This window comes from Balaenoptera musculus, chromosome 8, assembly GCF_009873245.2.
Source record: "Balaenoptera musculus isolate JJ_BM4_2016_0621 chromosome 8, mBalMus1.pri.v3, whole genome shotgun sequence".
NCBI classification, from domain to species: domain Eukaryota; kingdom Metazoa; phylum Chordata; class Mammalia; order Artiodactyla; family Balaenopteridae; genus Balaenoptera; species Balaenoptera musculus.
In genome coordinates, this window is record NC_045792.1 from 100,198,358 (window position 1) to 100,220,077 (window position 21,720).

The window sequence follows — 21,720 nt, forward strand, 5'->3', positions numbered from 1 at the left end:
TGACTCACAGTCTACACTCTTTGTCTTGACATCACACCCACTACAGAGGCGAGTGGTCAGTGGTTTTCCAGGTGTGTTCTTTGGAACACCTAGGGTTCCCAGGAATTTCTCAGGGGCCACAGAGATGGATGTCGATTACATGAGGCTGTGTCCCCTCAAGCCCTGTTCAACCAAAGCAGCATGGTTTCCCTGTTTCACATCTTGGGCTTCCACAGAAAGTTCCATTTGAGGAAAGGGATGTGTTACTAAGGAAAGCTGAACCCTCCTGGATCAGTGACCCTAGGAACCCCTGCAGCATGAATGGATGCTGTCATCTTCCAGGCAGCTGACCCCTCCCCCAAAGATTCCCTGCCCCCCACACCAAGCAACCCTTGGACAGCCCTTGAATCCAGGGTAAAACAAATGCTTGCCAGTGAAAATTGCACTGATGCTGTGAACAAAAGTGACACGATGTCCTCGGCCTGCACGCGATATTGCCGTCAAGGGAGGCAAGCCTGTTCTTGCCTGCCAGCCAGGGTGAAACCATTCCCAGAGCACGGAGTCACTGTGTCTCGGGCTGCAAGGGACCTTGGAAGTCAGGCCTCATCAATGAACGAACGCCCTGGGCAGCCCTGTCAGGGGCAGGAAGCTGCTTCTGCAGGATGCAGACCCTCCACAAATGGGCATTGGTAGCTAGGGCTGCTGTGTCTTGAGCTGAACTCAATCTGTCTCCCTGGAACTTCCCCCCGAGGTCCTAAGCTTGTCCTCTGGAGCTGCCGGGAACAAGCCGGCTCCCGCTGCCACATGACAGGCCTCCAAATCCTTGCTGACAGCTCTCATGTCCCCTTCCAGTCTTCTCCAGGCAAAGCTGCCCCAGCCCTTCTAACCCTTCCTCCGATGACATACATGGTTTCAAGTCCCCTTAGCGTCAGCATATTAACATTTGGGGAAAGAAAATATTGCAGCCCTAGTCAGCCTTTTGACAGAGCTGAGTTCCACGACCTATCCTTGGGCAGAGGAGACATCTGGGTCCCAGGGATGAGACACAGACAAGGGCGGACAGATGACATCGGGAGACCTGGGAGGCTGGGTGAACCAGGAACAAGGAGAGCTAGGCCTCTGGGGTCCAGTCCCAGGGGTGCCAGGACGTGAGATGTAAACTCAGGCATGTCCCTGCCCCTCTGCCCAGGCCTTTGGTGGCCATGTCAACCGATTAGAGCCCAGGATTAATGACAATCCAGTAGAGTCCTGTGGGCTTTGCCAGGTGCTGTGGGCAGAGCCCATGGTCCTGACCATGCCACCCCACCGGGAGCTCTCAAGGTGAATCAAACCTGTGTGCTTGAGGAGGTGGCCCCCCTTTGAAGGTGGACAAGACGCCCACACACAGTCTTCCCTTCTAGAACGTCAGCTCCATGAGGGCAGGGATCAATCTCGTGTTCACTGCTGTTTTCCCAGCACCAAGGACAGAGCCAGGCATATAGCAGGTGCTCAATAAATGCTTGTTGAACGAATGAGTGAGGAGGAATCCCAAGCCTCTAGGAATGATAGTAATAGAGGCTACCATTTATTAAGTGCCTACTGTGTACCAGACTATGAAGGTAGGGGCTGTATCTGCTTTGTTCATTCCGATAACCTCTGTGACAGGCAAACCCACAGGAGGTGCTCAGTAAATATTTGTTGAATGCCCAGTGCTTGCATACGTTATCTCACTTGTCACCCAAACAAGATGGGAGATGGGAGAGAAGAGATGGGACGGGCTGCAGTGACAGAGTTTGAGAGTCTCTCTCTTTTACACACACACACACACACACACACACACACACACACACACACACACACACACACACCAGGATCCCTTCTGGTCTTCCCCCATGCCCATCTTTGCCTGACAAATCCTGATTTTTCTAGACCCAGATGAAAAGCACCTCCTCCAGGAAGCCTTCCATAATCTCCCCAGTGGGAATTAATTTCACAGAGCTCCCATCACACCGTGCCTACACCCTTGTTTTAAGGTGCAGTACTAAGTGCCAGGGCTCTGGAGCCAGACTGTCAGGCAATTCGGATTCTTATTCTTCCAAGCTGTGTGACCTCATCTCTGTGTGCCTTGGTCTCCCCATCTGTAAACAGGGATAGTACAGGCCCCATAGGACTACTGTGAGGTTTAAAGGAATTAGCACAAAGAATGCACTTAGCACAGTGCCTGACACAGAATAAGTAGGCAATAAATGCTAGCTATTATCGTAGCATTACCACGTCAAACCCTGCATTAGAGACATCTGAGGCATGGAGTTGGCCCTCAATGAGTGTTGAATGAAATACTGAATACACGTTTAGTTTTCCCCACAGGATAGCGGAAGCCAGGGGTCACGTCTTATTCGATCTTGTGCACCCCTGATCCCTGCCCCAGGACCTGGCCCAGGGCCTAACCAAGAGCAAGCATCAGTGAACACCTATGGCAAGGAATGGGGAGGGCTGAGGCATGGGGCTGGGGGGTGAGGGTGTGCAACAGTTGGAAGCCAGGCTAGGCTTCAGGTGTGAACTGCAGACCTGACCCCGTCCCTTGCCAGGGCTCTGCCCCCACTCCCAACTTCTTCTCATCTCCTCAGCAAGCCATGATTTATAGATGAACAGAATCAAACAGGGCCGCTGGCTGCTGAGATGCCCTGAGGAGATGCCGGAGAGGGAATGGACTTCTGAGGGCAAGCTCACCAGCTGCCCAGGGTGGAACAGGAGGGGAGGGGGGAGCAGGCACACACCTACAGGCCAGAGACGTGGACACCCAAGGCTCACATACACATACACGAGCCACAGAGACTCACCCTTGGCACAGACGCCTATGCCCGCCTCCCACATATAAACACACACGCACGTGCACACACACACACACACACACACACACAAGCCATGCTGACTCACCCCTTGAATTGACACCCATGCTCACACTCACACACAAACATGCACACACACCCACGGTCACGGTCACGGTCACGAACAGATGCCTAGACCACTCTGCTGTCCACAAGGTCTAAATGTTCATGCACTTCCTCTGGCCTGGAATTCTCTCCCCATGCACATCTGTCCTCTGGAGCAGAGCAGTGGGACAGGCAGTAGACTTGCAAATGACTTGGGTTCAAGTCCCACCTCTGCTCCTGGCCAGTGACCCAGGGCGAGTCCCATTCTGGGCCTCAGTGTTTTACCTTCAAATGATGATAAGAACCCCTGACCTCCCCTGCTGGGGTGTTGTCAGGATCAAATAATAGCTAACATTCATTGAGCACGTGCCTTTTGTGGCATACACTGTGCCAGGAAGTCTATAGGCACCATCTCATGTGATCTCTGCAAACTTTACCATTATTATCCCCATTTCGCAGAGGAAAAAACAGGTGTGGAGAATTAAGGCAACTTGAACTCGTCCTTGACCCTGCTATGGCTGTCCCCCTCTGAGCTGAAGCACATGACAGCACTCTGTAACATGCTACACTGCGTGACCCAGCCACACCCCACTTCCCTCCTTCTTTCAAGAAGGCCAACCTCTTTCACACTTGAGACTTCACATAAGCTCTTCCCTCTGCCTGGAATGCCCTTCCTTCTATTCTCTACCTTCTATTCTCTTCTTTCTATTCTCAAGATCCCTAGACAAAGATGGTCTTCATTCCCTCCCACATTCCTTTCTGTCGCCCCGTAACTATGACAATTCATCACTGTGGATTAATAATTAGCATTTTGTATGTCTTTCCCCACTGGGAACACTTGGAGGACTGAGACCCCCAGATCACTCATCTCTGTAGCTCAAGGTCTGGTACATAGGAGAGGCTGGATAAATATGTGCTAAACAAATGCATGAAATTATTCAAGGTCCACGTGAGCCTTCCTCCTCCAGGAAGCCCTCCCTGATGACAAGTGCTCACAGCAGTCTCCAAACTTGAATGAACTGCCTTCTGTCCAGCCTCCTTTTCTTGGGAGTAGGCCTGTCCTCCAAGCAGGGCCAAGAGGTTCTCCTCATTGCTCGGAGTCTCCCACAGCCCATAGCCCAGGACACGATATAGAGGAGCCATCAGACATGCTGGAGATCTGGGCACATAGGCTCTTTTCCCCAGAATTCACTTGCTCTGACACTCTCAGATGGTGACACACACACTCCTCACATCTAGCCCGTCCAAAGTTGTCCCATCACCCCCAGACCCTCCTAACGTCCTGGAGTCATCCTCAGATCCCAGGCCCTTGCTTTCCTCACCAAGTGCCTTTAGTCATAGTAACTAATGTATGCTCAGCACTGAATCATGTTCACAGTTTTTAGCACCCTCTGAAGGTAAATCCTCTTATCCTCATTTTACAAAGAAGGAAACTGAGGCTCAGAAGGGGTCAACACTTGCCCACACAGCAGAAGAGAGACAAAGCCAGGATTGAGCCTGGAGTCTGGAAGAGCTCAACTCTGTGCCCCACGGGAGCTAAGCCTTAAAATAAGTTGCTCCGAGGATAGACGGAAGGGAAGAAAGAAATGGAGTGAACACAAAACAAAGAGCAGCCAGGGAAAGGGCTTCCACTTCCCCAAGCAACTTCAGAGACCCCTCTTACCCACACACCTTTGCCACAGCTCCTTCCCACCTCCACTGCCCCAGCCCTTGGCCTCAGTAAAGCAGCCTCATTAGACAGATGCTCAGATGTTCTCAAAGTCTCAGAACGGGTTGGGGGTTGGGTGCCTGGGGCCGGGCAGGAGCAGGAAGAAGAGGCGGGTGGGGTACCTGAGGACTTTCCCAGGGCCGTGCCTCTGGTGCGGACTAGGGTGCAACCACTATTCCAGAGATAAAGCAGTGACGCTGCGGATCACATTCCCATCCTGGTCCTGCCTCCTCCCACCTGATTCTGCACGACGGTGCATCATGCCCCAGCGCCTCCCCCCACCATCCTTCGGTGGCTGCAGGATGACGTTCGAGGTGGAAAACAGCGAAAGCTGGAGTCACAGGTTTCCACAGGAAGCACCCCTCCGCGGCGTGCACGGAGAGCAGATGGAAATGGGGGAAGGTGGGAGGGCAAGGGCAGAGCCTACCAGCCCCAGGGCTATTTGGGCATGGGAAGGGAACATTTCTGGTGCCTATCCCACCTCCCTTCCTCTTCTCGACCCAACACACACAAGAAAGCCAGAAAAAGGCAGAGTGTGGGAGAAAGCAACAGAAAACCAATGAGCTAAACTCTGAACCCCAGACAGCCAGGCAAAGCTCCAGGCCTCCTGTCATGCTGAATTTTCTGCCCTCTCTTCACTCTAAAACTCCCCACTCCAGGCCACCCACCTTGGGAACGGGGGCAGCTCCTTCCTTGCAATAGGAAAAACAAAATGAGATGGGCGGGTAGAAAGAAAGAAGACAAAGGAGAGGAAAGAGAGCCTGGCACTCATTTCCCAGGAGAACTGAGCTTTGGCCCTGCCCCCATGCCCTCCGGACAGTCTCTCTGAGTTTCCTTCAGAAAGCAGTGGCGGCCTCACCTGGGGCGGGAACAAGGCTGGCAAAAGAGGAGGCCTGAGGGGAATTGTTTCGGAAAGTTACAAGTAGCTGAAAATAGGGGCTTAGTGAGAGCAAGCCTCCTCAACTTTGAGTGTAATAAAAACAGATAATGTGTGAGTGAGCTAGGGAGAGTGTGCTGGCAGGGGCCGCAGAGGCCGCCTGGATGCAGACGGTTTAGAATTCAGAGGAGATGTCAAGTGCGTAAACAGCGAATGAAGGATTATCCGGATGGGCCAGGAGCCGTTCCAGCAAGAAATTGGATGGGGACATGTCAGGATCCACAAGCACTCCGACTCCTCATCAGGGAGCGGGGCCTGGTGAGCTACGAGGGCCTCATCCACACCTTCTCTACCTCTGCTCTCTCTTCCAGCAGAGAGCGTGGCCTTGGTAATAATGGCTCAGGTTTGTTCAGTGCAGAACAGTTTACAAAGTGCTCCAGAGTCTACCGAGGGTTTTAAATCCAGCGTCATATTTAATGGAGATGATGGGGGTATCTTCTGCCCGGTGAGCCCCTTCTCTCACCACAGCCACCCCCCCCAAAACTCCCACAATTCCTGGCTTAGGGAAGCCTGGTGCATCTGGCTTCAGTCTTCAGCCTCAAAAGAGGGGGTGCGGGGTAATAGGCCATCTGTAGACACCAGAGAGCTGCTGAGTATGGAAGTCATCAGGGTCAAAGCCATTCAGGACAGACAGGGCCAGGTGCCAGCTCTGAGCAGGGAGCCCAGACTGAAGGGTGTCCAGCCAGAAGTTAGCCCGGAACATGCCACCCACCCTGATCCCAAAGCTGATGAGCTGCCTGGGCAGCCATGAAAACGATCATGTCCATCAGGGCAGCAGGAGCCCAGGAAAAGGAGGAGCTCAGTTGGAGGGTCTCTCCACCAGGAGTGTGGAGCGGGGGCAGGATCAGGGACGTGTGATGATTAAGTGCAGGCCTTGACCACTAGTTACTCTTATGAATAATGCATTGTTGTGCCTTGGCCTAAATCAGCATCTTATTGTTATTAATAATACATGGCTGCAAAGAAGCTGGGGTTGGAACAGTGTGCTGTATTTTATCTGAGGATCTCAGAGCACTTAAGAGTTCTTCATGCTGATGACTCAACACTACCTCCCCAAGTCATAGGCTTCCTTACAGGACAGGGCACCTGTCCTGCCCTGATGCCCTCCCACCTGAAGCTTGGAGCCATGAAAGCCACAGGGGCTAGGAATCTTCTATCCTGGGATTCAGATTCTTGACTTGAGCTTTTGGTGGCGGAGGGCGTCCACTTAATCTTCACCAGCTCAAGGGCTCTTGGGGATGCAACATAATGTGAAGCTGCTCTCAGAGATGATCAGGAAGGAGGGATATAACCAGTGGGAATCCAGGTGTGGGAGAGGTGGATGGAGAGAGACCACTGTGGATCTGAACCCAGTTCTGCCACCCACTGTCACTGTGGCTGTGTGACCTTAGTCAACTAACTCAGTTGCCTGGCCCCAAGTCTCCTCGTTAGAATATAAAGTGTCTGAGACTCCCTCTTGGAAGTGCCATTCTTTCATATTCTGGGGGTAATTTTTGCACCACAAATATTTGGATGGATCCACAGAGCCCGCTGCTCTGAACTCTGTCCGCGGTGCTGAAACAACGATCGGCCCACGGCCTCTGTCCGTGGTGCTGAAACAGAACTCAGTCCCGAGACTGCCCCCTCCTCCAGGCCACCCCGTGCATTGCCCCGGGCGAGCGGAATTCAGGAAACGAAAACCTTTTTCAGGACTGCAGCGTAGCGGTCCTACCTTACTCTGCTAATCACTCCCTGATAAGTCCGAAGCTGAAGCCACAGCAGTGAGCAGCCCGACCTCAAGAGCCCCCTTTCTTGGATGAGGTCCGCAGATGCCAAGAACCCCAGTCAGCAGCCCTACCCCAGACAAAAAGGGTTTCCCCGCTAATGTAAATGCCGCATCCCATTCCCTCAGGGGACCCCGCCGCACTGCCCCCTGGCGGCTGGCGCGGGTACTGCGCTCAGAGCAGGAACACAGAAGGTCCCCAGCGGTGGCGCTGGGCGTGTGGGGAAGGAGAGGCAGCCGGTCGGGCCCTCGCCGCCCCCTTACCCCTCCCGGGGCAATCTGGAGCTCTGAGCTTGCAGTGCTGCCCAACACCCAAAAGCTCCAGGCTGTCTGACTGTTTTCCAGCCACCCTGGGGTGCCATGCTGCCCCATTCACAGCAAAGGCTCAATCCACATTGCTGGACCCTACCAGAGTGAAACTTCTGTTCCCTCCTCCAAGGTGGGTGGGGTAGACCTGTTTAAACAAACAACAACCTTTTTCTCCCCGCTGCTGGGCCAGTCCTAACGAGATGAACACAAAGATCTCTAATACCCCCTCCACCAGGGCAGAGGATTCTCTACCTCACACCCCACCCACATAAGACACTTGCCCACAGCTCTTGCCTAGGAGAAGCAGGGTTGGGGAGAAGCCCACAGCTGCAGCCCACTCCTCTCCTCCCACCCCACAGTAGGGGCACTTTGAGAAGCAGATCTGCTTGGTTAGCCTCACTGGGTGTAGAAATTCCCCCTTCCAAAAAACAAACAGCAAAACAAAACCACCTGAAGACAACACCCCCCAAATCAGCTTCTCTGGATCCAGGCATGGAGTAAAGATAATAGCCTTTAATTACAGTAGATATAGCTAATAGCAAATATTGAGCACGTACTGTAGGCGAACCACTGTGCTAAAAGCTCTGCGAACATTATCTCATTCAGCCTTACCAAACCTCCCTCCCCCAGGAAAGCATCATGATCAGCATCCTACAGACCAGGAAAGTGGAGTTGAGAGGTGAGGTGACCACTCAGGGTGGTGCAAGTACTGAGACTGGCATGGGAAACCACATCTGTCTGCCCTTAATCTTGCAGCTCAGCTGGGTCTACCTCACCATCCTTCCATGTTCTTCGGGAAGCCTCAGTGCCACTTAGGTGTTTCCAAGACTACCCCACCACTCCATGATCCTCATGTCTCAGCTGAGAGCCACATGGAGGAAGAGAGTAGCACCTCACACTCCCACAGCACTTTGCAGCCTGCAAATTGCTTTCAGAGCCACTGTCCGAATCAGCCCTCATGGTACTGAGGCCCTCCTTTGATTTTACAGGAGAGAAAAAACTAAGGCTCAAAGGAATAAGTTTTGTCCCAAGTCACACAATGAGTAGTGGAGCCAGAAGTCAGATGAAGATGGTGGGACTCCCAGCCCAGTGCTCTCTCTCCCCCATTCTTCAAGGCTGGGGTCCTGCAGGCGAGCCAGAAAGGGGGTCTTAAGGGCTTTCATCTCAGATCAGGCTTCCTGAGGCCCTGACCTGAGCTGCTTCCCTTCTCCTGCTCCCTAGGGGCCATCAGTTGGCTCAGCTCTAACTTGGAGTCTCGAAGTCTCATTCTAATGAAATTGTTTCCAGGCAATTACTTCCTGCTAATTAGGAGGCAAGATTGCCAGTCCCTGGGCCCTGGGCTGACCCCTTTACTCAACTCACAGGGGTGGGGGGTTGTTGAGGTACTCGGTAGCAGCACCAGCCACAGAAACTGCCTGGATCGGCCCCATCATTTGAAGGAGGCCAGGAAACTTTTGAGGGCAGGGGGACTGCTGGTGGAGTAAGAGGCTCCAAGGAATGGGAAGAAGGGAGGTGGGGATGCTGAGGGGGGAGGGACTCTGAAGTGGAAGAGAGCCAGGGGACAAGAAGCTGGAAGGAGCCTAGACGTGCCGTGCAGAGTAAGAGAGAGACCTAGGCTCAGCAGCAGCAGGGGGGGGGCGGGAGGATCCAGAGAAACGGGGACACGTCATAGGGAGGAAAAAGGAGGCATCTCAGGAAGCAGGAAGACAGAAGAGGAGGGAGAGATCTCCCTTCTGCAGAGGGAGGAAAGAAGGCACCCTGGAAAATGGTCAAGATTACAGAAGTGGAAGAGGTAGAGACAGGGAGATACTGGGAGACTCCAGAAAGGGGAAGGAGGAATTGCTAAAGGAAATCCCTGGGGAGAAGGGGAGGAGAGCCGGGGAGGACAGCTGGAGTGGCAGCTCCCAGGGCCCCAAGAAGGGCTCTCTCTACATCATTGTCCTTGAGCCTCCCCCAATGTCAGTGCCCAGCCAGTCGGGCCTGCACGCCCTCCTACGCAGCCACAGGTGTGGGCGGGCATGATGGCAGGCCACCAGCCGGCTCAGGCCCCAGATGCACCACTCACCCAAGGCAGCCAGCCGACTTTCCTTCCTGCCAACCTGCCACCCCCTCCAGCAGGCTAAGCCAGGACCATCCTGGGTCACAAAACAACATGACCAAGGGGCTCTGGGGCTGTGTGGTCTAGCCCCTCCACTTTACAGAGGGAGGATCAAGGCCCAGAGAGGAAAGAGTGCTTGTCCAAGGTCATAGAGCAAGTGAGTGATAAGGCCAGGTGAAAAGGGATCAGGGGCTAAGTTGCAGTGGTGGGTCCTGTTCCCTCCTGGGCAAAGCCAATAACAGGAGACAAGACAGGTCTTGGTCGCCAGCAAGTCAGTCCCTGATCAGTCTAAGCTCTGTGGAGTGTGGGGTGGCAGGCAGAAGGGAGTGAGGGTTGCCAGGGGCTGGAAGGGAAGGAAAGGAAGTCACCATTTATGGAGCACTGGGTGGGAGGGTTCTCAAGGGTTATAATTGCAGCTAACATTATTGAGCACTTACTAGGTACAGTGTTCCCACCACTTAAGACATTACATGCAGATCTCATTTAATCCCCACGATCACCCTATAAAGTATGTATTACTGTTATTCTCTTATAAGGAAGAAACTGAGACTCAGGAGGGTTGAGCAATTGGCAAAGTCCGCAGACTAACCAGTGGCCTGGTTCTAACTCAGGCGGCTGGCCACTGCTTTGAGGACCCCTCTACGCCAGCATTATCTGAAGATGCTCAAATCCCAGAGTTCCCAAGATCCCAGCCCAGCCCTGGCAGAATCTAGGCCCCAAATGCCAAGGGGGTTACAGTTCTGTGTTATGGAGGCTTCTTGTGGCCCAAAGGAGGTCTCAGACTTGAACAAGACCTGTCTTAAGGTGCTGGAGTCTGGATTCTAGTCCTGGCTCTGCCACTAACATACTGTGTGACCTTGGGCATGTCACTTGCCCTCTCTGGTCTGGTGCTCCCACCTATATCATCAAAGGGTAGGACCAGATAACAAGAGCTAGTATGCACGGTGCTAACTCTGTGACAGGCATGGTTCCAGGCAGTGTACAGGCATTAACTCAGCGAACCCTCCCAGCAGCCCTCTGAAGTAGGAGCTATTATTGTCTCCATTTTACAGACGGGGAAATGAGGCAATGAAAGGTTAAGTAACTTGCCCAAGGCCACAAAGCTAATCAATACGTGGCCGATCTGGGATTCGCACCCCATTGCTTTTGATGCAGAGCCCCTGCTCTGGCTGCTACTTTGCATTATTTCCCTTATGACTCTCTCAGCCCCTGCTTGGTGCCCCAGAGAGATCTGCCTATGTCCCTCTGCACAGGCACACATGCCATCATATTTCCACATGGGAAGCACACACACCGTCATGTGTCTGCGTGACACGACATGCGTCTGCTCGTGCTTCCACGCCCGCTCCTGTGCTTCCACCCAGATTCTGTCTGGAATAGCCACACACGGCCATCCGTGTCCGCAAGAACAGGCCAGCTCCGGCAGGCCCACATGCACGCATACACAGGGACGGCCCCCTTTTCTGGGCTGACTCGTGGAAGCCGTGTGCCAGGCTGCAGCACATGGCCATGTGGTAGTGATGTGGGCCACCACGCCCCTTCTCATCTGCCCCCCTCCAGTGCCTGGGTGGCTCGCACGTCACATCCCGCACCTGCCGGCACCCCCATCCACGCTGCCTTCCTCACACCTCTCCTCTAACAGAAGCGGGCACCTTCTCCAGGAAGGAAGCAGGCACACGCCCAGCCTGGCTCCCACAGCCCAGAGATGCCAGCCAAACCGGGGGTGGAGAGGGAGAAAGAGGCATCGATCGGAGGCTCTGGGGGCCCGAGGTCCACGGTTCCTGTCTGAGACTAAGCCCTCCCTTAGGTCTGAGTGCCAGAGCTGAGCTCTCAAGACCCTAGAGATGCCAGCTCCCCTTTGCATTGCCAGATATGGAGCCAGACGGGGGACCAGGGGACAGTGGCTCTGCCCATCACTCCCGAGCAGGACTGTGGTGCCGAGAGGGCTTCTCTGCCCAAGTTACCATTGCACCCCCTACAACCCCATCCCTGGTCCCTGCTCTCTCCTCCCTCTGCCCAAGCATCTCAGAGTTCTGGGTATTTTTAGGCCTCAGCTGACAGGCTGTGAAATCGCTCCCTTCGCACCTCCCTAACCAGGCGGGGGCTGGAGAGGGAGGAATGGGGTTCTGTGGGGGGGGGTACACACACAGCCGATTCATCAGGCTCCTCCAGGGCTGGCAGGTGCCAAGCAGGGAGTAAGGGGTGCCTCCCCTTGAGTGAGAGGATCCTTCCACGGGGCCTGGAGAGAGGGAGAGGAGACAGGGTGGGAAGGAGGCTCCGCCCCGCTCCAGGGACCTGAGAACAAAGCTTTAGGGGACACCGAGCACTAAAGCAGGCGCTGGGGCCAATACTGATTCCCAGCCCTCCCTTCCGAGTGATGGGCCGAGAGACAGGCTGGCTCAGATCCTAGTGGGATAAGGGAGGCACTGGACAGTGTCGCCCAGTGGTTAAGACCTAGCATTGGGGGTGAGGCTGACTTGCAGTCTCATCCCTGCTCTACTGAGTGACCTGGTGAGACACTCCACCTCTCTGCGCCTCAGTTTCCTTATCTGTACAACAGTGGTAATGATATCTCCCTGAGGAACTGCTGTGAAGATTAAATGAAAGATGTATGTGAAGAACAAGACGGTCTGTGGACCCACCAGGCACGGCTAAGAGATTCTCCTTCGCTGCTTTCCCTTACCGGCAAATCCTCCTAACTATTTCTTCTCTGGGCTGCCTTCCTTACCGTGATCCCTGAGGCAGGAGCCCATAGTTCAGCCTAGCTCTATGGTGCCTGCTGGACCCTCTCCTGCAGGGGAATAAATCCCCAGCTAAGGTGGTTAGAAAACGTAGACCATCCCCACCCCCCTGCTTCCTGCTGCAGGGCACACATACACATCACGTGTGCACACGGACCCAAATGCCAACATGCTCGCATGCTGCCAGTGCCTGGGTGTGAGAGCGTTTGCTCTGGGATGGCCCCCTAGGGAAGTGGGAAGATGTACCCAGGCCCTGCTGTGAATGGGCCCCTGTGCCAGGGGCCGTGGGCACGGGGAGGGGGGCGGCCTGCCTAGTTGCTGTGGAGACAGGTTGGCTCTGGCGGGGCTCTGGAGCTCAGGCCTGGCAGCTGGAACTTGAGCTGTGCGGCTCCTCCAGGGCTGGGCCCTGATGCCCACGGTGGGGGCAGGGGGCGCGGAAGCGATTCTCAGGAACCTTAACCGCGTTCGCTGAGCCCCTGGGCCTGTCCACCTTGGCTCTACATTTCTCCCTGGGAGGCTTTCTCTGATACCCCAGCCCCCTAGGTAAGCCCCCGGTGGGGAGGGGAAATCTGTGCCCACCTGCGCCAGGCTGTCCCCTTGACTGCCCATTACCCACCACAAGCTTTCAAAGGCCAGGGCCCCAGACCACCTGGTATGGGTGCTTTGGACACAGCCCTGTGCAGGTGAGGGACTGAGGAGGGTCTGGGTAGAGGTGGGAACAGATATGTTAATGGCTGGGCCCCCAGCTCCAGATATGGGCCTGTCTCCAGGCTTCCCACCCTCCACACTGCCACCGAGTTAAAGTTCTTTATAGAGATATGCTTGAAAGCCATCCATGGCCCACCATTGCCCTAATTTAAAAAAAAAAAAAGTCCAGCTTTCCTATTTCAGAATGCCAGGACCTTCATAATCTGGCCCAGCCCACCTTTCCCAACCCTCAACTCCTGCTATTGCCCCCCAAAGGCCTTCCTTCCAGCCCCCCACGCTCAGACACTCACTGCTTTCTCGACTGGCCAAGACCTGTCACACCTCCAGGCCATTGCATGTGCTGTCCCCACCACGCAGAATGCCTCCTCCCTGCCTGCTCACATGGCAAGCTCTTATTCTTCCTTCAAGACCCAAAGCCCCGGACCCAACGCTCATGCTCCTGGGTCTGGTGGTGTGGCTGGAATCCCAAATCAACTTCTAACTGCAAGTGCCCCCATCCCAGGGTGGTCTGAGGATGGACAAGCTAACGTACGTCGTGGCACCTATGGAACGCTCCACACATCTTTGCTGTTTTGATGGTAACCGACAGACACTGCCTCGGTGAAGCCCTCCCCAGGCCTCCTCCACCAGGGCTGAGGCAGGCCTGTCCTCCTCAGAGCTTCCGGAACCCTCGTCCCACACATCAATCACTCGGTGCAGGGTGATGTTGATAACAGCTGCCGTTGACTGAGTGTTTACTATGTGCAGGGCTTTCTGCTAAAGATGTTTTCTGCCTTATCTCATCCTCCAACTCCATGGGAGGTAAGAACCATCATCATACCCATTTAACAGAGGAGGAAACTGAGGCCAGGGTGGTGAGTAACTTGCTTCAGGGACACAGCCGCAAATGTCTCTGCCAGAAGCTGTTTGACCCCAGAGACCTAGCTTAAGCAAGCCATCCCCTGCTTTGCGGATGTAAAGTGCGCAGCACATACTGCAGGCTCCACAAATAAGAACTTGCTATTATTGTCCTATTGTTATTATGAGGGGAGGAAACAGGGTATGTTGGGTGACCTAAGAGGGGCTTCCTTAGGCTGAGCCCCCTATAAAGCAGGGGACTCCCGTTTTCCTGTAGGAAGAAAGTGAGGGCTCAGAGGGGCCCTTGGGCTGCCAGGGACTGGGGTCGGGATGGCAAGGATGTGTACAGGGAGCCCCAATATCTGGACCCGGTGGACCTGAGGAACCTGAGGGAGGCTGGAGTGAGCGAGTGCTCGAGGGTTTCATGGCAGGCCCAGGTTGGGCAGAGCAGGAGAGGGCCTGCCGGGCACTGGTTGAGCTGGCCACCACTCTCCGGCCCCACTGACACCACCCCGTGGTAATGAGACGGATCCAATTTGTACCCAGGGCCCCGCCGGGAGCATCTGCCACGGCAGGGTTTGAAGTAATTTAATTGGACACATTAGCCACACAGCTCTCTCCTCTGCTCCCCTCGTGGAGGGCCTCAAGCAGGCACCCCTCGGGGCCTCCCACACCCGCCACCCCGCCTGGCTGGAAGCAGGGTGCTCGCTTCGCCAGCCAGCACTGTGAGACGGACCTGCTAGGACGGACCCCTTGGCACCCCACCTCTCTCATTTTGGGGGCTCCTGAGGGCTCTAGAACCACAGGGCTGGGGTTTTGGGGTTCTCTAGGCCCAAAGTTCTCCCCTTTCGCTGATGCAACCAGCAACTCCCAGCTGGGGCTCAGACCTCTCCCGCCTGCCTCCTCCGATGGGCAGAAAGTGTCACCCCCTTTTCTCCCCGAGCCAGCTGGAGAACTCCAACATCCTGCACTCCAGGAAGGGCATCGAAGACAGAGGGCCACTACCAAGATTGAGGTTGGGTGGGCAGTTCTCTTAGGGCTCTGGGAAGGGGTGCATACACACACACACACACACACTGAATCAGACAAACACATATGCGTGCCCAGTTACACACACACACACACACGGACAGACCCACACGCTATTGTGGTCATGCCTGTATCTGTACAGGCCAAAGCTCCACCCCACCCCCACCCCCCATCCACGCCCGTGCACGCCACACAGCCAAGTGAGGCCCTGCTCCCAGCAGATGGAGTCCTCGGAGGTGGCCAAGCTGGCAGGTGGGAGGGTGTGGCAGGGGGCAGGCAGGGCCCCTCGAGGGCACAGGCCCCGCCTGGCTGGGTACAGGGCCAGGGGAGCTGCCCTCCCCAAACGCTTTCCGTCACAGCTCCCTAGGCACCTCGATGTACCTCGCTACAAATCCACTCATTAGCTGCTGTTGACAGCGGGCACGGAGCTCAGACGAGCACAGCTATTACGGCCGTCCAGCTGCCACCCGCGCACACACAGGTACACTCGCAGCGCAGCGCTTCTGTGAACCGGCCCCGCCCTCCCGCTCCCTGGGTGCTGCAGCCCCACACACTCAATCCCTCGGATACGTCAACTCCCCAAATGTCCCAGCTCACCATACCGGTCGGCTCCCAGCCCAGCCTCACAGGCGACACACCTCTTCCAAGGGGCTCCTCCAGGCAGAAGCTGCAGAGCCCCCCAGGGCAGGCCCGACGTGCCAGCCCACTTTCTGACCAACTGGGTCCAGAGTTCCAGGCACAGGCTCTGGGCGTCATCCAGCCCCTTCCACAGGTCCCATGCTGCCTGCCAACTCCATTCCAACCCCTGGGGAATTCTGCTGGGTGAGACCGAAGTCCTGCCCTCCAGACACAAGTTGGACAGGACCCAGCAAGGCTGCCCCTGCTGCCCGGAAGGTCAGGGACGTCCACGTCCACGGAACTGGCAAGGTCCACCTGGTACCACCGGCTGGGGTCCCCTGGCAAGGCAGGTGGGCACCCGGGCTGGCCTGGCACAGGCTGGCTCTGGCACCTGGCCAGACCAGTGACCGCCCCAACAGAGAACACTGACCTTACCGGCGGCATGTGCCACCTGCCCGGCACTGCCCAGGGGACAGGGCGCCGGCTCCACGCGGGGCTGCCCGCACCCACCTGAGATGCCTCCGTGCCTCCGAGGAGCCTGGGCAGCCAGCTCCTCTTCCAGCCAAGAGTCCTCTGCTCAGGACTGGGCCTCCCGCACGCCCCCCCGACCCCGAGCACCCCCCCACACCACGAGGCCCCCCTTACCACTCCTCTCCCTGCTGTTCCCAGCCTCACTCCCCTGCGGGAAGCAGTTACTGAGAACGGTCCATCAGATTCAATAAAGATTCAAAGCCCCTGAGAGAATGGGGGTGGGTGGGCGGGGAGTGCGGGTGAGGAAAGGAGGAGTGGGAAGGGGGGGACCACACACTTTTCCTCTGCTGGTCCCTCAGGCAGGGCTGGAGGGGGTAAGAAGGGGACAGTCCTCCACTGTCACTCTATGTTGTCTGCAGTGCCCCTTGGGCCTGAGCTTGGGGTCAGCCAGGGGCAGGGCCCAGCTGTCCGGGGCCTGTCTTTGTTCGCCTGACACCCACCTGTTCCTCTGCCTTCCAGCTGTCCCTCACCTGTCACCTGCTGGCCTGTGGGCTCCCACCGCAGTCCAGCCTGCTCTGGCCCCTCTTCCCCAACCAGGAGGCGCTTTGAGGCTCTCTCCCTCTCCACCATCCCCCAGTCCTGAGCACCCAGCCTATCGGTCAAGCTGTCCCCACAAGGCCACTGAACAGCATGATCCAAGGCCAAGGGGCAGGGGGCAGTCCTGTCTCCCTGGAAATGCTACAGCCTGGGGGCACTGGCTACCCTGACCCAAACCCCGCAGAAGTCATACGTCCAGCCCTGCATTTTGGACCTGTCCTGCCCCAAGTCCCCCTCACAGCCATGGCCCGCTGGGAGGTCACTTGATCTTCAGTCCCAGACTGTGAGCCAAGCCCAGGAGGCAGGCCAGGGAGGTCTGGGCCCGTGCAGATGGGGTAGCTGGGGGTGGGGGGAGGGTTTGTCAGTGAAATGGTCAGTCAGGTCTCCTTGGACAGCCCCACACCCCAGCCCCTGTCCCTAAACTTGATGGCCCTCACAGCGTACACCGCTGATCTGTCCTTTCAGCCCCGATTCCTGCGCCACACGCTACCCAAAAGCCTCTGTCCCTCACTTGTGCCCAGTGGGTGGAGGGTTGGCCTGGACAATCGTGTGGATCCTCCTGCCTTGAGAGAGAAGACCCTCTGTGCCAAGGCCCCCTGGCCCATGCAGAGGGTCCCCCACACTCCCTAGGAATGACCTGCCTGGAAGAGTTGCTGTAGGGGGCAGAGCCCACTAACAGGTGGGACAGACAGAGAAGACTTCAAGTACTGCTATCCCCAAGGACAAGTTCATAGAGGGCTGGGGGCAGGGCTGGCAGCCCTCAGGACCTGAACCCTCTCCCAGAGCTGCTGCACCAGCCCAGACTTTGCCTCTCTGGCCTTGCTCACCCACAAGGTCACCTCTCCCTCCCTCTCTCCCTGCTGCCGTCCTGCCTGCCCACTGCAACACTGACCCCTGCGGGCCTGATGAGGCCCTGCCCTGCCAGGGGACAGAGACACAGGGAGGCCTGGCCAGGCCAGCTTTGGGATGGACAGAGGATGGAGGCTGAGGGCCGGGAGAGGGCCGCATGTTTATTGGAGGGGACAGAGGGGAGATTGCAGGCATGGCTGGGGGGAGGCGAGGCAGAGTTTGGAGGAGAAGCGAGGGCGGGGGGCTGTCTTCGTTCTTCACTGGGCTGTGGCTTTTCCCCACAGTCCCTTGCTTCAGCCACAAAAGATCAGGAAGAGAATTGCCTGGAGGCTAGGGGCCCACAAGGGGAGGGAACTGCTCCTGTCCCCTGCCAGGATAAGGGTCTTAGCAGCAGGCTGAGCCCTGTGGGGACTTGCAGAGTGCATGGGCTGAAGGAGGGGGTACACAGGGACCTTCTGGAACCATCCTGGAACAAGAGGACAGGAGATTAAGATTTTTTTTAAAGGATTGGGCCACAGGTGTTCCAGGCAGTGGGATGAGGGGATGAGGATGTAAATGGTACTGGCCTTTGGGGGACCAGAGGGATGGGCCTGAATCACACGGGAATTAATTTGCATATCTTACTCCCACCTGGTGCCTGCCTTGGGGGACACATACCCTACCCGGGCGAGCAGGGTCTGGGGAGCCTGGGGTGAGCTGGGGCAGGGGGGTGGTGGTGGGAAGTCTGGCTTGGAGCTGTAGGGATTATAGGAGGTGGGCCGGGATGCCAGAGGGCACAGAGGCCAGATTGAGGCCCCCAACCCCCTGGCCCCTCAGAGATCCCCAGGGGACTAGGATCAAAAGCAAATTCTGCCCTCTCCAGCCTATGTCTGACCCCATCCAGCCCAGTGTCCACATCAGAGAGAAGTAAACGTAAGGCTGGTCTGTTTCCCGGTCAGAATTGCCCCTGCCACAGGACTAGTGGGTCCTGCAACCAGAGTGGGCAAGACAGGTCTCCAGCCCAGACAGCAAGGCCCATTCAAGGGGGAGAGGGAAAAGTCTGGGGGCCGCCAACACACCAGGGGCAGCACTGGGTTCCAGGCCCTTTCCCCAGAAGATGCCAAGCACATCAAGTTGGCCTCCATGGAGAGGGCAGAGGTCCTTGGAGGAGTGGTGATGTCATGGTGCCCAGGCGTGGGAGGAAAAAGGAGGGAGGGAGAGGGGACGAGGGCAGGGCCCCAGGTCACTGGCCTAACAGGAAAGGGGAGGCTGCCAGCCTGGCAGGGCAGGGGGAGGGGAGTGTCCTCACTGCATCCCCCCTTCCATCTTCATACCCTGGAGCTGGTCTCTGAACTAAGCTATTGGCTTCTGAGAGGGTGATCCAAGCAAGAGAACACCTCTGTCTTTGGTCCAAGTGCTGGAAGCTGGCAGTCTCTTGGGGAAAGATGCCAGGGTAGGTGACCTGGGTCCAGAGAGATGAAGGGAGGGGTCTCCAAAGGCAATGTCCCTTCCGCCATTACCTAGAGGACATTCATAGATGGGCATGAGGTTCCAGAGAGGGAGACTGAGTCTCTTTCACCCATATACGCAAGCACTGAATGAGTGCAATGCCTGGCACCCAGGAGGTCCTCCTCAGTGGGCTCGGGCTGCCATGACTTGATGAGGGTAAGAATGGAGGCAGGGACAGGCTGAGGCTGCCCCTAGAGGGAAAGAGCAGATGTGGGGCCAGGGCAAGAGTGGGCAAAGCCGGCGCCCACTGGACTGCCCTCAAAAGCCTTGGGGCTCTAGGCCCCTTTTGTGGAGGGCCTTAGAGCTATCCTTTCCCCCAGGACCCCCAGTCCCCAGAGGTTAGCAGGAGTAAGCCTAGAGGCTCTTCGTCCGGGAGCAAGTCCTCAGGCTGAGGTGTCGTGCTTTTAGCATCAGACAGAAACCCAGAAGAGGAGACCCTGCTGCCAGAACTGGCAGACTGCGGGTGCTGGGTCCGGGGTGGGGCACCCCAGGTGGGAGCTGAGACTGAGACTGGGCAGGAGCTGCAGGCGACCTGCCTACAGGTGGGCGCTGTGTGAGGAGGCGTCCGGAGCCAAGGAGGAAATGGCAGAGCAATTTCCTGAGGAAGGTGGAAAGATTCCTTGGCTTGGCTTCCAGGATGCCAGGCAGACGTGGGCTCCCAGGCCACTCCCCGGCTTGGGCTCAGGAGAAATGCAAAGCAGCACGGCCCCTCCCCCTGCCACCCCTGACAGGACTGGAGTGAGTTTGGGGTTCTTTGCTTCCCCCCTCCCCAAGCCCAGGAGAACATTCCCCTGGTACCCCTATTCTCACCAATCTGTGCTCTCTTTCCCTTCAGGTACCCCTGCCTCCATCCTCAACGTTCCTGCGGCTCACCACCCCCTAGAAGCCCCCCTCCCCTGCTGCTGCACCAGATTCCCACTTGCCCCCTGGCACCCTCTCAATTCACAGTTGGCACCGCCGATGTCACTCTGTTTCCCGGTGCCCACAACCTTGGCCGAAAGCTGCCCGGGATCCTTGTTCTGGGGTCCCCTAGCACTGGCTACCGGGAGGCACTGGTGCTGGGGACCCGGGGGTGCCTCTGAGGGCACTGCGGGGGCAGCGGCTCCTCGCTCCGCCACACACGTTGTCCTTGGGCTGCTGGGGGTGGGGGGGAGGTCCTTGTGGGGACACTGCAAAGCCGGCGCCCGGCATCAAGCTTGGCAGTGCCCGGACTGCGGGGGGCCGGGGTCCGAGCTGCTGCCGCTCAAGCCCGCGCCCCCGGTGTGGGGTGACCCTGGGTGGGAGGAGTCCGTGCGGCTCCGGCGGACAGCAGCCCCGGGCTGGGGCTCCGAGACGGCTCCCGGAGCTGCCGCCGTCCTGTCCGCCGGTTCGGGGCGCCCCAGCCCGCGCGGGGCCGCGCTTACCTGGGCTGGCCGCCTCCGGGTCCCGGTACATGGTCCCCTCGTCGCCGGCTCCCTCCGGGCTCTTCAGAGCCGCCCGTGGCCGCGCGTTGCTCCGCCGCCGCTGCAGGGCATGGGGCCGGGCGACCCCCGGGGGCGGGTCCGAGGGCGGGGGCCGCGCGGGCTGCACCGAGCCGCCGAGCCGGGGAGCGGGGACCGCCCGCCAGCCCTCCCGCCCGCCCTCCGAGCACGCTGCAGCCGCCGCCGAGCCGCGCCGAGCCTCCTCCCTCCGGCCTGTGCGCCGCGTGTGCGCGCCGGAGCGTGTGTGAGTGTGTACGAGGCCGTGTGTATGTGTGTGTGAGCTCGTGTGTGAGCGCGCCCGGGGCACCGCCGGCGCCGCCCGCCCGCTGTCGAGCGCCTCTGCCACCGCCTGCTGCCCGCTGCCGGCCGCGCGCCGCACTGCAGCCCGCGCCCGCCGCCGCCCCGAGGGCACCACCGCCGCCCCGCGCCCCGCCCGCAGCCCCCGCAGGGAGGGCACGGAGCCCGCCGGCTGGGCTCTTTGGGCCTGCGGGTCCCGCCGCACCGATCGACCCACCCCGCCGGTGCGCCCCTGATGGCAGCGGCTTCGAACCCCGCAGGGCGGCGGAGCCGGCCACCTCCTCCGAGGTGCCCTTTGACTCCGTTCCAAAAAGCGTGGAGATCCACTCCGGGTTTTCCGCTCGGTAGCGGCTGCAGGGCGTCAGCTCGGGACTCGACAGCGCGGCGTCCCGGGCAGGGGAGCTGGCGTGTGTAAAAACCAGGAGTAGATTTTTGCCAGCGCTGAGCCTGGGTCCACCACTCTGGCCATCCCCAGAGCTTGCGCACAGCTGGAGTCTAGGAGCTCCACCCTCTATGAGGGACTAGGCCTAGTGACCCTCCCCACTTAACCCAGCCGCACAATAGAAGAAAACAGACCTTTCAGCCTCTGCCCCTGCTTCTCTCGATCCACTCCTCCAGTGCCCCCCTCCTTTTCCTTGACCCCAGAACTTCAGGGGGTAAGAAGGAAAGGCCTCCTTCCCCTTCCAACCCTGGGGCTCACTTGGCCCTCTCTGCCCCTCTGTCAGCTCAGCACAGTCCAAATCAGGTGAACCCTAATTCTCCTTTCTCTACAGAATTGGAACTGTTTGATTCTGGGGCAGGGAGGAGAAGGGGCCCATATCCCAGGGCTTTTAAAAGCCTGGAACTGAACCATTGGTGGTTTCAGGTACACCCCCCCGCCCACACACACACACAGGCACACAAATACACCTCCTACACAA

General features: G+C 57.7%; 1 protein-coding gene across 8 annotated transcripts in view; it reads right to left on the bottom strand.

The window, feature by feature from the left end:
- SYT7 (synaptotagmin 7) overlaps positions 1-20,628 on the bottom strand; it is a 63,416-nt gene extending 42,788 nt beyond the window's left edge. For all 8 annotated transcript variants that reach the window (XM_036861248.1, XM_036861245.1, XM_036861247.1 and 5 more), the window contains exon 1: positions 20,447-20,628. In XM_036861248.1, the coding sequence (XP_036717143.1) occupies positions 20,447-20,477 (31 nt within the window). In that variant the 5' untranslated portion in view covers positions 20,478-20,628. The remainder of the gene's footprint in view (positions 1-20,446) is intronic.
- Between the last annotated feature and the right edge of the window lie 1,092 nt (positions 20,629-21,720).